This window comes from Alternaria burnsii (genome assembly GCF_013036055.1).
Source record: "Alternaria burnsii strain CBS107.38 chromosome Unknown 750, whole genome shotgun sequence".
Taxonomy (NCBI): Eukaryota; Fungi; Ascomycota; class Dothideomycetes; order Pleosporales; family Pleosporaceae; genus Alternaria; species Alternaria burnsii.
In genome coordinates, this window is record NW_024066108.1 from 1072419 (window position 1) to 1086711 (window position 14293).

General features: G+C 50.9%; 5 protein-coding genes across 5 annotated transcripts; 2 read left to right on the forward strand and 3 right to left on the reverse strand.

The window, feature by feature from the left end:
• Positions 1-279: 279 nt before the first annotated feature.
• GT037_001757 (cysteinyl-trna synthetase) lies at positions 280-2725 on the forward strand (the record flags this gene model as incomplete). The annotated part of the gene is made up of 2 exons (XM_038926804.1): positions 280-1853; positions 1906-2725. 2 exons carry the CDS (start codon positions 280-282, stop codon positions 2723-2725), a joined length of 2394 nt encoding a protein of 797 aa, XP_038790096.1.
• A 1249-nt stretch (positions 2726-3974) lies between these two features.
• Positions 3975-5420, forward strand: GT037_001758 (mfs general substrate transporter; the record flags this gene model as incomplete). Its single annotated transcript, XM_038926805.1, has 1 exon — positions 3975-5420. One exon carries the CDS (start codon positions 3975-3977, stop codon positions 5418-5420), a length of 1446 nt encoding a protein of 481 aa, XP_038790097.1.
• Positions 5421-5478: 58 nt separating this feature from the next.
• On the reverse strand, positions 5479-6384 carry GT037_001759 (uncharacterized protein; the record flags this gene model as incomplete). The annotated part of the gene is made up of 1 exon (XM_038926806.1): positions 5479-6384. One exon carries the CDS (start codon positions 6382-6384, stop codon positions 5479-5481), a length of 906 nt encoding a protein of 301 aa, XP_038790098.1.
• Positions 6385-7067: 683 nt separating this feature from the next.
• GT037_001760 (uncharacterized protein) lies at positions 7068-9515 on the reverse strand (the record flags this gene model as incomplete). Its single annotated transcript, XM_038926807.1, has 1 exon — positions 7068-9515. The coding sequence occupies one exon, from the start codon at positions 9513-9515 to the stop codon at positions 7068-7070; it is 2448 nt and encodes an 815-aa protein (XP_038790099.1).
• Positions 9516-11067: 1552 nt separating this feature from the next.
• GT037_001761 (cellobiose dehydrogenase) lies at positions 11068-13827 on the reverse strand (the record flags this gene model as incomplete). Its single annotated transcript, XM_038926808.1, has 3 exons — positions 11068-11164; positions 11217-11486; positions 11537-13827. The coding sequence occupies 3 exons, from the start codon at positions 13825-13827 to the stop codon at positions 11068-11070; spliced, it is 2658 nt and encodes an 885-aa protein (XP_038790100.1).
• Positions 13828-14293: the final 466 nt, after the last annotated feature.

Sequence of the window (14293 nt, forward strand, 5' to 3'; positions counted from 1 at the left end):
TACGACAGGGATTCTTATTGCTCATCGAGACACCACCAACAAGACGTGACCAGAACTTCACTTACTGACTCACCGTAAGCCGCATCTGAACTAACACCTGGCCTCACTACAAGTACTACTTCCTTGTCACTCCTTACAGTTCCGTTTACCGCCACATTGATGGTACTTGCTTTCCGGTCCTTGTCCCGCACCATCAAATCGCCTTCCCCACTTCTACTTTCGAAAACCAACTGCAGCCAAATATATCGAAGTCAGATATCGCCAAGGCTAGCAGCCAACATGGCAACACCGGCGCGCACCCAACCTCCATGGAAGCAACCCGAAGGCTCAAGTCCAGCTAAATTGAAAGTCTGGAACTCTTTGACCAGATCCAAGAATGACTTCGTACCCATCGATCCCGAAGGCAAGGAAGTGAAGTGGTATAGCTGCGGTCCTACAGTCTACGACGATGCGCACTTGGGGCATGCTCGAAACTACGTCACAAACGACATCCTACGGAGAATTCTTGCTCACTACTACGGCTACAAACTGAAGTTCGTCCAGAACATCACTGACGTTGACGACAAGATCATTCTGCGCGGGCGCCAGCAATATCTCCTTGGAAAGTTTAAGGCCGATAACCCAAAGGTGACGGAGGAAGTTATCAACACTACTATCAAAGCCTTCGATGCATATGTTAAGAAGAACCTACCCTTACTCAATCCGGACGTTACCATTGGCAGCTTCAACAGCGATTCTGCAGAGAAGTATGCCAACGTTATCCAAGGCAAGTCTGTCGACGGCGTTGGCCCGCCAGGTGACAAGGAGGCGAAGATCAAGATGCATCTTCGAACAGCCAGCACAGCAGTAACATCACTGCTTGCTCCATCGAAGATTACACCCGAAGATATTGAGATCTTCTATGCTGGCGCCGAGGACGTCCTGTTACCATACCTTGACTCACTCTATGGCTCAACTATCGACGCCAGTGATCACTCAGTCTTCACAACACTCACCAAGAAGTACGAGGCTCGCTTCAATGAGGATATGCGCGCACTCAATGTTTTGGACCCAGATGTTGTCACTCGTGTCACTGAGTACGGTGACGACATCGTTGCTTTCGTAGATAAGATCATCAAGAACGGAATGGCCTACAGCACATCGGATGGATCTGTCTACTTCGACATTGAGAGTTTCGAGAAGAGAAAGGGTAACCACTACGCACGTCTTGAACCATGGAACAGGGGTGACACAAATCTGCAAGCAGATGGCGAAGGTGCGTTGTCAACAGTCAAGACATCTGAAAAGCGCAACGACTCCGACTTTGCTCTATGGAAGTCTTCCAAACCGGGAGAGCCAGCGTGGAAGAGTCCATGGGGTCCTGGTCGACCAGGATGGCATATCGAGTGCTCTGTCATGGCTTCAGCCGTATTGGGCGAACAGATGGACATCCACAGTGGAGGTATCGATCTCTGCTTTCCCCATCACGATAACGAGCTTGCACAATCAGAGGCCTACTGGCAAAAAGACGGCGGTGCTCAGTGGGTAAACTACTTCCTTCATATGGGTCATCTGTCCATCTCAGGATCCAAGATGTCAAAGAGCTTAAAGAACTTCACGACTATTCGAGAGGCCTTAAGCCGCGGCGATTGGAATGCCCGAAGTTTGCGTATCATCTTCCTCCTTGGAGGCTGGCATGACGGTATCGAGATCACGCCGGATATGCGAAAGTCGGGTTCATCATGGGAGAGCTATGTGACAAACTTCTTCTACAAGATTCGCGATCTTGAGGTTCACCCAAATATCAGCTCAACAGGCGCCGAAGACGAGAAAGTTAAGAAGTCTTTTGAAGTTGCGAAAGAGAAGGTTCACAGGTGAGGCTCAAATCTCAGTAATCTCTACAGTTCCCACTGACACTCAATCTAGTGCGCTAGCCGACTCTTTCGACACGCCTACAGCTATGCGTGCCATATCTAGTCTTATCACAGACTACAATTCAGCCGATAAGGCTGGACTGTCCGATGACGTGTCCTTCGACGTCGCTCGCTACATCACTCGAATGGTCCGGGTATTTGGTTTGGACGGTTCAGCCGACCCATGGGACGGCGGTATTGGCTGGGCTGGCATTGATATTCCTGCTGCTGCCAAGGAGCACGTATACGCTGTCTCGCGAGAACGCGATCAGGTCCGACAACATGCTATCGCTGGTGACCTCAACGAAAAGCTGGACTCAATCATCGAACAGCACACCCCCGCAAAGCAGCAAGACATCGAAGCACTCCCATACGCCGAAGTACTTTCAACATTCCAAGAATCCCTACAAAATCTGGCGAAGAAGCAAGCGCCGGCAAAGGACTACCTCGACTTGTGCGATCAGCTACGTGACACCTACCTTTGGGATCTTGGTATCTACCTTGAGGATCGCGAGAACGCTCCCGCCATGGTCCGCCCCGTCGATGCCGAGTTGCAAGCAGCGCGTTCCCAGAAAGAGGAAATCGCTCGCCAGAAGGCCGAAGCGAAGCTAAAGCGCGAACGTGAAGAGGCAGAGAAGAAGGCTAAGCTTGCAGAACAAGCTAAGATCAACCCAAAGGATATGTTCAGGACGGAGGAGTACAGTGCGTGGGATGAGGATGGTTTGCCGACCAAGGATAAAGATGGTGCTGATGTGGCGAAAGGAAGGGTGAAAAAGCTTAGGAAGGAGTGGGAGAAGCAGAAAAAGCTGTTTGAGGAGCATTCGAAGGCATAAACTGAGGGAATCTGTAGCATGTTTGGAGAGATGTACATCATCGAATTCCATTCCATCAGAGTCACATGTATCACACTGCGACCCGGTGTATGTTCTGAAGACCAACATATGCTACTGTCTCGTTTCCGTCAAAATATCAAACTGCTCTGTGGACTGCTGACTATTCTCCCTCTTCTTCTCTCCTAGTCCTCCACCTTGGTTCTTGAGTTCAAGGGAACTTAAAAAAGGGTGTTTATCAGAGCGTAATCATCATCCATAAGATGTTTCAAGTTCTGTAACATATATGCGAGGATGCTAAAGTATATCTTTACTTGAAACGTGTCCATTTTTGTCCAATGAGTAGTTTGAAGGCCTGTTTAGGAGAGCGTAGACATGGTAGTGCGGATGAAAACGTATTCATCAAAACCGGTGCGCTTTCAGGAGCTTGTATCTAGCTTCATATCGCTGTCGGTGATGCAAGTCGTCGCTGGTGCATCTTTTAAACAGCGAAGCCCTCTCCATACACATTTGTTCCTATCATTCCAAAGATTCAATACGCAGGTACTATTATCACTGCTACTACCGTGTCCGTTCAGCCTATATTGAACTATCCATCTAAGTATGCAGATTGCCTCATGTTTTGATAGCCGGGCACGTGTCATGTCGGATAAAGTTGCTTATCTAGTGGCAATATCGCAAGCAGAAGGTCAAGCGGTCAAACAAGGTGAACGCAGGTCCAGTAGCACTGACTAGATACTCAAGTGCATGAACAAACTTAGAATCTCTTGCGGAAAAGTAGGCGCCAACACCTTGACGGTATGTAATACGATGCTTACCAATAACATGATGTAGATTGTGGTGTTGTACGGCAACATTTTGTGAGAGCCGGCGGGCGCTAGTTCAAAGATCGACAGCACGACTCCAAACATGGCCTAGCGTGTAGATTACCAATGCGGTGAGAACGCCGAATTTTGGGGAAGCGACCATGAGCTTTCCCCATCTTCCCAGGCGAAGCTTCGCGATTGGACATCTAGCACACATCGTGCAGATGGATTCAGTACCCAGTCCGAAGGGAGTATCGGAGCTCAGCTAGCTTCCGCGGCCGGCGAGTGGGGATGATATGTGGAAAAGACGGTTGACCGTCGGATAAAACACCGAAGGATGGGTTTCTTTCGAATATCCACTCACCAGCCACATCACGTCTTGGGAGTTCTGCCTTTCGGTATCTCTCGCTATTCGGGCAGCTGCTAATATCTGTTTCCACAATAACATGGATACCAATCGCGATATCGAGAACGGAACAACATCGGAGTTCGGACAAGCGCACACCGAACGCAACCATGACGCATCATATGCATCAATAAAAGTACCTTCAAGAACGGCGTCGCGAAATGAAGAGGAGGAGATTGCAAGGATACCAACACACGTTTCTCAAGCGTCTCGTACAAAGAAATCGGTCATTGGGCTTGCAAAGACCATTACCGCTCGTTCAAATGCGTCCGTCATCGACCCTGGACCACCGCCCGACGGAGGGACCAAAGCTTGGATACAGGCATTCATGGGTCACTTCGTAATATTCAACACATGGGGCATGATTGCGACATTCGGGGTCTTTCAACAGCACTACACACTCGATCTAGGCCTCGAGCCATCAGCTGTATCCTGGATTGGGAGCTTCCAAATGCTGGGACATTTCTCGCTAGGCATGTTGACAGGTCGGCTGTTTGACGCGGGGTACTTCTACTGGTCTGTCATACCTGGTATGCTCGTTTCATGTCTAGGAATGTTTATGACCAGTCTATGTACAAAGTACTGGCAATTCTTCCTTGCGCAGGGTGTCATGAATGGACTTGGGAACGGTATGCAGTTTGCTCCCGTCCTGGGACTCGTCAGCACATACTTTGCGAAGAACCGGAGTGTGGCGCTGGCAATCATGGCTTCAGGTAGCGCGACCGGTGGGTTGGTATATCCGACGATCGCGCGACAGCTTCTTCCTAAAATCGGCTTTCCCTGGACAGTCAGGGTGATGGGGTTCATGATGTTGGCTATAGGGACATGCTACTGTTCGCTACTCAAACCACGACTACCTCCGAGGAAGTCTGGTCCAGTTCTTGAACTTAGTGCTTTCGGAGAGCTGCCGTACAGCGTGTTCCTAATTGGAGTCTTCCTCATCGCCCTCGGACAGTACTTCGCCTTCTATTATATCTCCTCCTTCGCAGTCGATATTCTCGACTTACCATACGGTACCTCCATCAACGTTCTCTTAGTGCTGAACGGTGTGGGTGTCCTTGGCCGCCTCGTCCCTTCCTACTTTGCGGACAAATATACTGGGCCATACAATATTCTCATACCCTTTTGTTTCGTTTCCGCTTTTGTTCTGTACTTCTGGCCTCTTGTCAAGAGTGAGGCTAGTCTTTACGCTTGGGCTGTGTGCTATGGCTTCTTCGTTGCGGGCTTCCAGGGTATCTTCCCGGCTGCGATGACTACACTGACAAAGGACATGAGTAAGGTGGGGACGAGAAATGGTCAAGGCCTCGCGATCGTCGGAATGGGCACTTTTATTGGGCCGCCAATCGCTGGCGCGCTGATACAAAGTAATGGAGGAGGCTATCTGAGTGCGCAGGTGTTTGCTGGAACTGCAGTGTTACTGGGGAGCTGTATTTTGGTAGTGGGACGGTGGAGTATCACGGGACCGAATCTAAAGGTACGAGTATAGAGTAGATACTAGGGGATAGCAGCCACATCAACAGGTTCTCAACCGATATGTTGCCTTCTTACATTCCACGTCTCATCGATCGAAGCCTAGTAGTAGCAACACCTCTCGCTCCCTTCTTGCCCCCACCGATTGGTATGTACGTGCCATTCAACCCACAGCCCGGATGCTCGCATGTTGAGATAGTATGCACATATCTAATTTTTCCCTTCTCAACGCGGAAAGTATGGCTATCCGGCGCTGGCGTCTCGCTCGCCCTGTCCAATCCTGGAAAGCCCAGATAGATATTGACACTACCCATCTCTACATCAACCACATACCGTCGATCCTGAACATACACGTTACTTGGCAGACCCAGATGACACGTTTCTCCATTTGTCATGTTAGTGTCGGTGTACGCACCTCCCTCGAGCCTGGCACATGGTGTGCCAAAGGGAACAGTGATGTTGACATTGCCAAAGCGGTTGAAATACGCATCACCAGCTGCTTTGATGACATCGCGGGTATCCCGATCTGCGAGGGGGATGGGCGTCCAGCTTTCTTTGCTATTCCAGTAGGCTGTGCCTGTAGCGTTAAACAGCCAATCCCCCTCATCACTAACCAGAGTCTCCATCTTCGTTACGTACTTCCCGTTTCCCTCGATGCGCACGCCAAGGACATATGGATGGCTTGGCTCCGGTACGATGATCTCGGTGAAGGCGCTGCAAAGATACGGGTCTAGAAAGACGCGCGAATCGGTGCTGTTAAGCGGTTTATTTAAAATGGATGTTGGGGCTGAGAGATTGGCGGGAGTAAAATTTTCGGAGTAGGTATAGTTTTGTAGCATGTAGTTGGTGAGGAGGGATGAATTGCCGACAGTCTGTGCGTTCAGATAAAGTGATGTGAAGGCAGCGAGAAATTCGCGTTCACATGCACTCATGGCAAGAGGGAATAGCAATGATGCGCTGAGAAGGATTGAAGAGCGCATGGTGTGAGATGTCTCTGGCAGTGAAGCAAGAGTGTAGAAATGGTTGTGTGAGGGGTGTTGTTAATGTCATCCCTTTAAACTTTATGAACTTAGAGTCTTTTCGAAAGATTGAACTGCCGTTGTAAATAGTATGCAATACCAATCACAGCATGCGTTCGTCGCGGACGAACCTGCATAGGCTTTAATATGCGGATAGAGTGTGGGGCTAGTGGGCATCATGAACAACTCAGTGCATACAGTCTCTGCACCCGGCGGTAACTTACAATACATCTCAGGCAACTTTCTGGAAACATCGCGAGCTCTGTGTGAGTGGTCCGGTGCTCACCTAGGCGTAAAGATACCGGGACATGATGCATCACTGAATGCCGACAGATATGTTTACAAATAATTATACATGTTGATTCCACTAACCAGAGTACTTAATCATGCTATTCATGCTAGAGCAAAACCTGTAGATCGCACAGTCTTTATCATGTGGCACCTCCATGGTCTTTTACCGTGGGCTCATCCATATATGCGCCCTCGAAATGAAGGAGAAGTCAAGAACAGAAAGCAAACCGCAAGCAAACTTTTCATGATGTGATGGAACTAGAGCCTGGTAGTATAATGCTCTAGATGAAACCAGGCTGAGGACTGTCAAATTGCCACTTGGATTCGTGAACCGAGCGGGGGGAGGAGACCCTTTAGCGATCATGCGAAAGAGGAATACGTTCTGGAATGCCCCACTCTCTGCACAAGTCTCGGAAGATATCTCCTGAGCTACCACTGCAAGCACATGAGGTATCTTCAGCAGGCATAGGCTCTCCGATAACCAGCTCCTCGTCTTCGTCTTTGCCGTGCATGTCTTTGGCCAAATCGAAGGCGTCTTGGAGGCCGACCTTATCACTGAGACCCTTCTCCTGGATCCACTTCCACACCTTCTTCATCCCAGCGCTGCCCTCAACGATGGCCTTTTCGAGACCAGAGACGTTGCTGCTGTTGACAGGAATGTGAACCTCCTCATCACCCGATTCGATGCTGGCCCAGTATGTAACGGTATAGGCAGCAGGAACAGGGGGTTTGGGTTCTCGAGTATCGGTGGGTGTAGCAACGGATCCCCATGAAGGCTGGTCACCATCAAATGCAGCTCGATCAGCCTCACATTCGTGGCCGAGATCATCGTAATACTCCATATCACACTTTTGACAGTAATGACAGTCAGCTGGGCTCCCGTTTCTACCGGAGGAAGGACCCCATCCTCCAAGCTTGAGTGTGGTTGTGCGGGCGGAAGTTGCCTTGATTGTTTCTTTCTGATGTTGTTCTTTGACCTTGCGCTCCTTTGGTTTGCTGGAACTTGATTTCGCTGGCTCAAGGGCGTTGAAGCGGACCCTACACTGTGGAACTGTCAGGCCCAGTGCGTTTGCAATGGCAGACCAATCAATCTTTGCGTCTTCATTCTTCCATTTCATGAGCTCTTCGTCCATCGCCTTAGTCCACGGAATAGGACACAGCTTCCAGCAATCGTTGTCGTTTTGGTGCTGGAAAACGGTGTTGTAAGCCTGTTGAAGCTGCTGTCGTGCTTCTGAGCCTTCCACCCAGGAAAGATAATATTCGAACATCTCCTGTAAGAGGTCAAAGTCAACCGAGTTGTAGGATTCCAGACCAAGGAACGCAAATGCCTCCCTCACGTTCATAAGTGACGGAGTAGGCTGGCCTTCATCTCCCTCAATGCCAACATCTTTCTCCAACGAGATACCCCATGGCTGGCCTTGATTATCGACCTTCTTCCTATAGAACCGAGCCGCTGTTCTGAATTCGGCGTTCTCAAGCGGGGCGAGCCAAGCCCTCAGCATCTGTCGAAGATGTTCAGGACCCATGGTGTTACGGTACACGGAGACAGCCGCAACCAAATTCGCGCCACACATGCGGAGAATCTCAAATGCTTCTTCGCGGGTGAAGCTGTTGTTGGCGACCTCGAGAAACCCATCGACCATAGAATCATCCGGCGCGGTGGGATTGTGGGGAGATGCAAAGCCAGTGGCCGTCTTGACGTCGAATGCTTTCATAGGGTGGCCTAACTTAGCGATAACGGGGATGATCTTAGGTTCGGATTTGCTGAGATTGTCATGAACCATACCGAGGCGTTCTTGGATACGACGCAGTTTAGTAACAGCCGGCTTCTTGTTATCGGTTGCGTCATCAGCTGGTGATGCAGCGGCGACATACTTGTAGGGCGGTAGCATGTCCTGATCACGCAGCTGGCGGTGGGCCTCGTCGAAGCTCTTGAGCTTAGGAGAAACTCGCTGTTCTACCTCTCGATCTTTCGCCTCGTCCACAGCGTGAGCATTGAACAAATGCCCGTGAGAGTCCTGTTCCTCCATCCAGAGAGGGGAGCGGACTGTATTTGCAGTATTTGACTTCGTGTCTGCAGTATTGGTTTTCAGAGTGCTCCACTTCTTCTCAAATCCCTCTGCGCCCTGACCGCGATCCTGTTCAGTAGAGGGGGCGATGTGGTCTCCCACCAGAAGAGGGACAACGTCATCTGTGTAGGGTGAAGACTGAGTCTCGGAGTAACGAAGGCGAGGCACATGGGACTCCGAGTATTGACCGTACATGTCTCCTACGTCCTGGTTAAGTTTCTTAGCTGGGGAGCGGATATTGCCCAGTTCCGAGGCAACACTGACGAAAGATCCACGAATGATTCCAGTGGGCGCGCAAGACCTCATGATCCTGCGAGTGTTGTCGCTGGCTTCTGGAGATCCGTCATGGTGTTCATCGTGGTCTTGTTGGTCGTGATCAAACCACTCTTGAAGAAAGTCACCCACGAGGCCGTGAGTCCGGGCAGATTCATGGTCGCCCTTGTGTACAGATTCCATATGCTCATTGTTGAGGAGACCGAGGAGCTCATTGAGTTGAAAATAGGCTGGGTCATCGTGGGTGAATGCTTTTAAGGATGTCATACACAGGTTGATCGCTTCAACGATCTGGCCGACAGTGCGACGACCGATCTTGGAGGGCAATGGGTGCTCATCGGAGCTCGGTGGCGTAAGTGCAGCTTCACTAAAATGATCTTCACCGTAAATCTCGCCATACGAGCTCGACGCCCATGGAGCGACCGAATCTGGACGTCCGCGTTGGTGGAATCGAGGCATCATTGCTAGTTTGAACTGTTGTGGATGGGTTGTTGTTGTTGTTGAATGCAGGGCAGATTTTGTTTGAAAATAGGGTAACCGATGGATTTGTGGAGGAGTACGGTGTTGAGAGAGATAAGGCTGAATCCCCGGTTGGATGGTTTATATGTCCTCGATGCCTCAGAGCTTGGACGCATATTCTCGTGCGAGCAGGTAAAGTCGGTCTACCTAAAGATAAGAGGTGAGAACCGGGAGGATCAAGGTTTCATATAGATCAGTGTTATGACGTATCCAGCGAAGTAAACGCGTAGGTGAAGTGAGAGAAATGTTAGTTGTCCATGCGGAGTATCGGAAAGCTGGAAAAAGCTTACTGGACGGCTAATGCCGACCAAGACAGCTTGCACCTGACAAGATAATGTATTGTATGATCACTGGAGCAGCGGCCTCCTCTCAGCATCCCTTGTGTTCCACCAGAAGAACCCCCTCTTTCTGGTGCCTTCATCTACCTCCTCAATCTCGAACTCTTTCGGTTTGCCGCTCACTCGCCGCCACCACATCCCCCATCCCCCACTCTTTCTCACCCAGATATCCTCGCTACCGTCCTCAAATATCACATAACCGCCTCTGCTTCCTTTAATACCTAGCCCAGCCAACTTGATACATTTTACGAGACCGGATAGCACTAAGACACCAAGTAGCGTAGAGAAGATCGTCACTATGGACGTCAAGAATGTAATTGTGGATACTTGACAGCCTAATCCAGAAGTGCGGAGCTCGAAACGCTCGGAGCGCAGAGCACATATCGAGTCGTAGCGGATGGGTGTGAGGAGAGGGAACGCTTTTGACAGGGAATCTGTGGGCAGCGGAAGGCATGTTGACGACTGTTGCCAGAGTTCAGTATTGTCTTGCAACATTCCAGATACGTAAAATCCTCTACAGAAGGGACCATAGAATACGAAGGTATTATGGGAGGTCATAAATGAGATCGAATCTGCTCACAGTCTGCTATGACTTCGTGGCTGAACGGAAGATAAACAAAATGCGTACGTACAATCGCACACCAACCACAGTGACCTTCACTCCGGTGACAATCGCCGCAATCCTCATAGCCCCAGCACCTCAATAATCGATCCCAGTCTTCTTTGGGGCTACTTTGAAGTCGTCCATGGATCAATTCCGTCACGTTTGTCGACGCGTCATCGCGCTTGGCAGAGGTGGCTGGGCAGTTCGACGACATTGCGCATGTACAAGTTTTCACAAGATATTTACAGACCAAGCTACACAAATATTTTCAACGACAGCGGAAAGATCAAAGTGTGCAGAAAGGTGTTGAGTTGAGATGGAACGGCGATAGCGAAAGATCAACTGAAGTGGGGCACGATAACACGTGCGCTATGCCACATCGGTCACTATAGGTGCTACACGTGTTGATAGGCCGGTTCACAGAGCAGGTATTCAGTAGGGGAAAATGCAGGAAGAGCGAGTGGTATACACTGAAGCTAAAGTATGTACAAAGAAGATGCCCCAGATGCAATGTGTCCCAAAACGAGGCTAGGAAATACTTTCGCGTCCCTTAGTTGGGAATGCACTGAGAGAAGTAGTCGTTGTTGAACGCGCACTTGTATCCACTCACACAAGCTGTTGGACCTGTGTAGCCCTTACCGCCACACCTGATGAGATGTCAGTAAACGTTTTGTAGACGATAATGTTCCAAGTACTTACTGTTCCCAGGCGTTAGCCACCTTGGTGGGAGTAGGCGCTGGTGCTGTAGATGTCTTGATAGTAGTTGGCTTAGCCGTCGATGACGGCTTTACGGATACAGTTGACGACTTAGTTGGCGCCTTCGAGGTGGTGGGCTTAGCGGAGGCTGCAGATGACTGCATGGACGACGAAGGCTTACCACCTCCACTGCTTGCACCAAGTGCAAGAATCTTAGCAGCGGCATGTTCCGCGAGCACAACGATATAGGATGTAGGGTTGGTGAAGATGTGACTGTGTCATGTTAGTTCGAACATGATCGAAAACGTTTGAATAAAGCTTACCCAGGGAATAGAGAAGCATCAACTACGTGGATGTTCTGGGTTCCGTACACCTGAGTGTTCAAGTCTACGACAGAGGTTCCACCAGTAAGACCGCTATCGGTTCCGATCTTCGCGGTACCAATCCAGTGGTTGGCGCGACGGGCAGCTGGGGTTTTGGGAAGGCTGGCAACGTATGCCTCAACCGTCATGTTCTCAGGAGGTACTTGAAACTCGATTGCCGGGTTCTTTTTGATGGCCTTCATCATGCTCTTGATACCTGCAACAACCACACCGGTGTCGGCTTCGTTCTGGAGGTAGGGTGCTTTGCTGACATAGACGTTGAGAGCACCGTTGATCGAAAGCGTACCACGCGAAGTAGAGCCATGACCGAGGTACTGGCTGATGGTTAGGTGGTGAGTGTCGTTGGCGCCAGGGCCTTCAACGCGAGCAGTCCACTGGATCGATCGGTCAATACCGTCACTTCCAGTGATGACTTCCCAAGCAAGAGGGCCGATGTTGGGAGCAGACTGAGCAAGAATACCAGAGCGCTTGCCAAGATACAGGTCCTTGTCAGCTTCGATAGGGGCATCCCACGCCTTGTAAAAGTCGTAGAAAGAGATGTTGGGGTGCTTGATGACAAGGTCAGTGTTGACGTGATCGTTCAGGTTTTGGCCGACGGGGAGGTTGATCCAGTCAGACTCTCCGATCATCGTCGAGCCATCGAGGGCGCTGTTCTTCACAACGTTCAACTGATCCTTTGGTCCAATGCCACTGCGGAAGAGAACCTTTGAGGATCCGAAAGCTCCACCAGAAACAATGACACGACCTCCAGGGTTGAGGTTCACGGTACCGCAGTAACCAGTACCACCGACACCGCTCTCCAGCTCAACACCGGTAGCTGCTCCGCCAGTGCGAACGATTCGTCGAGCCATGGTGTTTGTCCAGAGCTTAAAGTTTTTCCTCGCCAGGGCAGAGACCATGTAGGTACCGAGAGGTCCCTGCCTCTGACCGTTGTCGTACATAAACGGAGAGTGAGAGTATGTGCGGTTCTTCTGGTTCTGTTGGTTGTTTGCAACGACGCTCTTCCAGCCATCTGCACCAAGCGCACCAGACAGGACATCAAAACCTTCCTGCTTGTAACGCTTGCCGTCGACGGAAGGAGTGTCGGTACCAGGGATGCGCTTGAACACACGGTCGATCGCGCCCTTCACATCAGCTGACTTCCAGCCGGCGGGGAATTGGTAGTCGAAATCGATGTCGACCGGCTTCCACCAAAGCGCAGCGTTGACAGCAGCACCTCCACCAAGAACACAACCAGCCATTTGGTCGATGTCAGTGCAAGCAACACCTGCGGAGTCAACCCAGATCTGGTTGCAGAGACCGGGAATGTCAAAACGGGTCAGGTTGTTGCTAGTAGCCCAATCAGGGCCCATCTTTCCGCCAAAGCGAGCGAGAGATGGCGGTCCCTTCTCAAGCATGAGGACGCTCTTGCCAGACTCAGAGAGCTTGTCCGCTACGGGGATACCTCCAGCACCACCACCGATGACGATGTAATCGAATGAGCCTGAAGGAGCAGGAGATCCGGCGCACTTGACTGGTGCAGTTGGAGTGGGAGTGGGAGTGGCTGATGGCTGGCCCGACAGGGTGGGCGTGGGTGCACCAGAAGGCTGGCCACCTACCAGTTTGACATAGTCAGAGTATTTCGCGTTCCTTGCATCCGCTGTGGGAGCACCAAATTGAGACTGTCCCTTGTTGTGGAAGACCCATGTGCCGTCGTAGATCTTGTCGTGCTGGGCCCAACCAATGACATTGACTTCGGTGGTAGGAAGTTGAGAGCCTTCAGCACCGCCTTGGTTCCAGACCCAGCAGTGCTCGCATCGGTACACAATTTCGAAGTGTGTGTCGGTGACCGAGTGAAAGATCTGGCTCAAAGTCGCATTGCCAGTGTAGTCGTCAGGAGCAACATAACCACCTGCCCAGACAAACTTGGTCTTGACGGCATCGGTCTCCGGCCATGCAACGAGCAGAAGAGAGTTGGGCATGCCGCCAGCGTGACTGACACCAGACCATCCCTGCCTGTTCGCTTCAAGTGAACCCTTGATGTAACCGATGTATTCGTCATTGGCGCCTGTGGGCTCTCCGGGCAAGACCCAGCCCCACTCAAAACCACCTGCTGTCTGGGAGTCACTGACTACCTGGCGCCAGAACTCAATCCCAGTGCCTTCGTGGGTGAACTTCTCCTGCGCAATGGCGACAGGAGCGAAAAGAGAGGATAGCAGCGAAGCCGCTCGAACGAAAGAAGTAGTCTTCATCTTGGAGACTTGTTACCAGCACGTCGAAGATGAGAGAGCTTGACAAGGGCAAGTGAAAGCTGTGCCTTCTATAGCTATGCCAGGGTGCGGACGCGTTATATACATCTCGACTTTATCCTAGACTGCCTCGCGAAAGCCGTCGCGTATGGGGTTGAGACCAATAGCCAAGCCACTACCTGGGGAACTGCCTTCTGGAGGCGGCAGAACTACGCCTTCAACCAGGTACGGGAGACGCGCGCTGGCCAGGGTGAGCCTAACTGAGGGCGTGATTACCGTGGGCAGCATCGTCATTGGTTGTTTCGAAACTAAGGTGATCTGGCCGAGATTCAAGGTTAGTCGTTAATATGTACAAACTACAGGCGGCATGGGTGGATTGATTGATGTAGATTGATAGAAGCCGGGATTGCGACTTGCTCGCCGTTAGCCATGCGCCCCTTACCCGTTCGGGGTCCAGCTTTCCCCACAA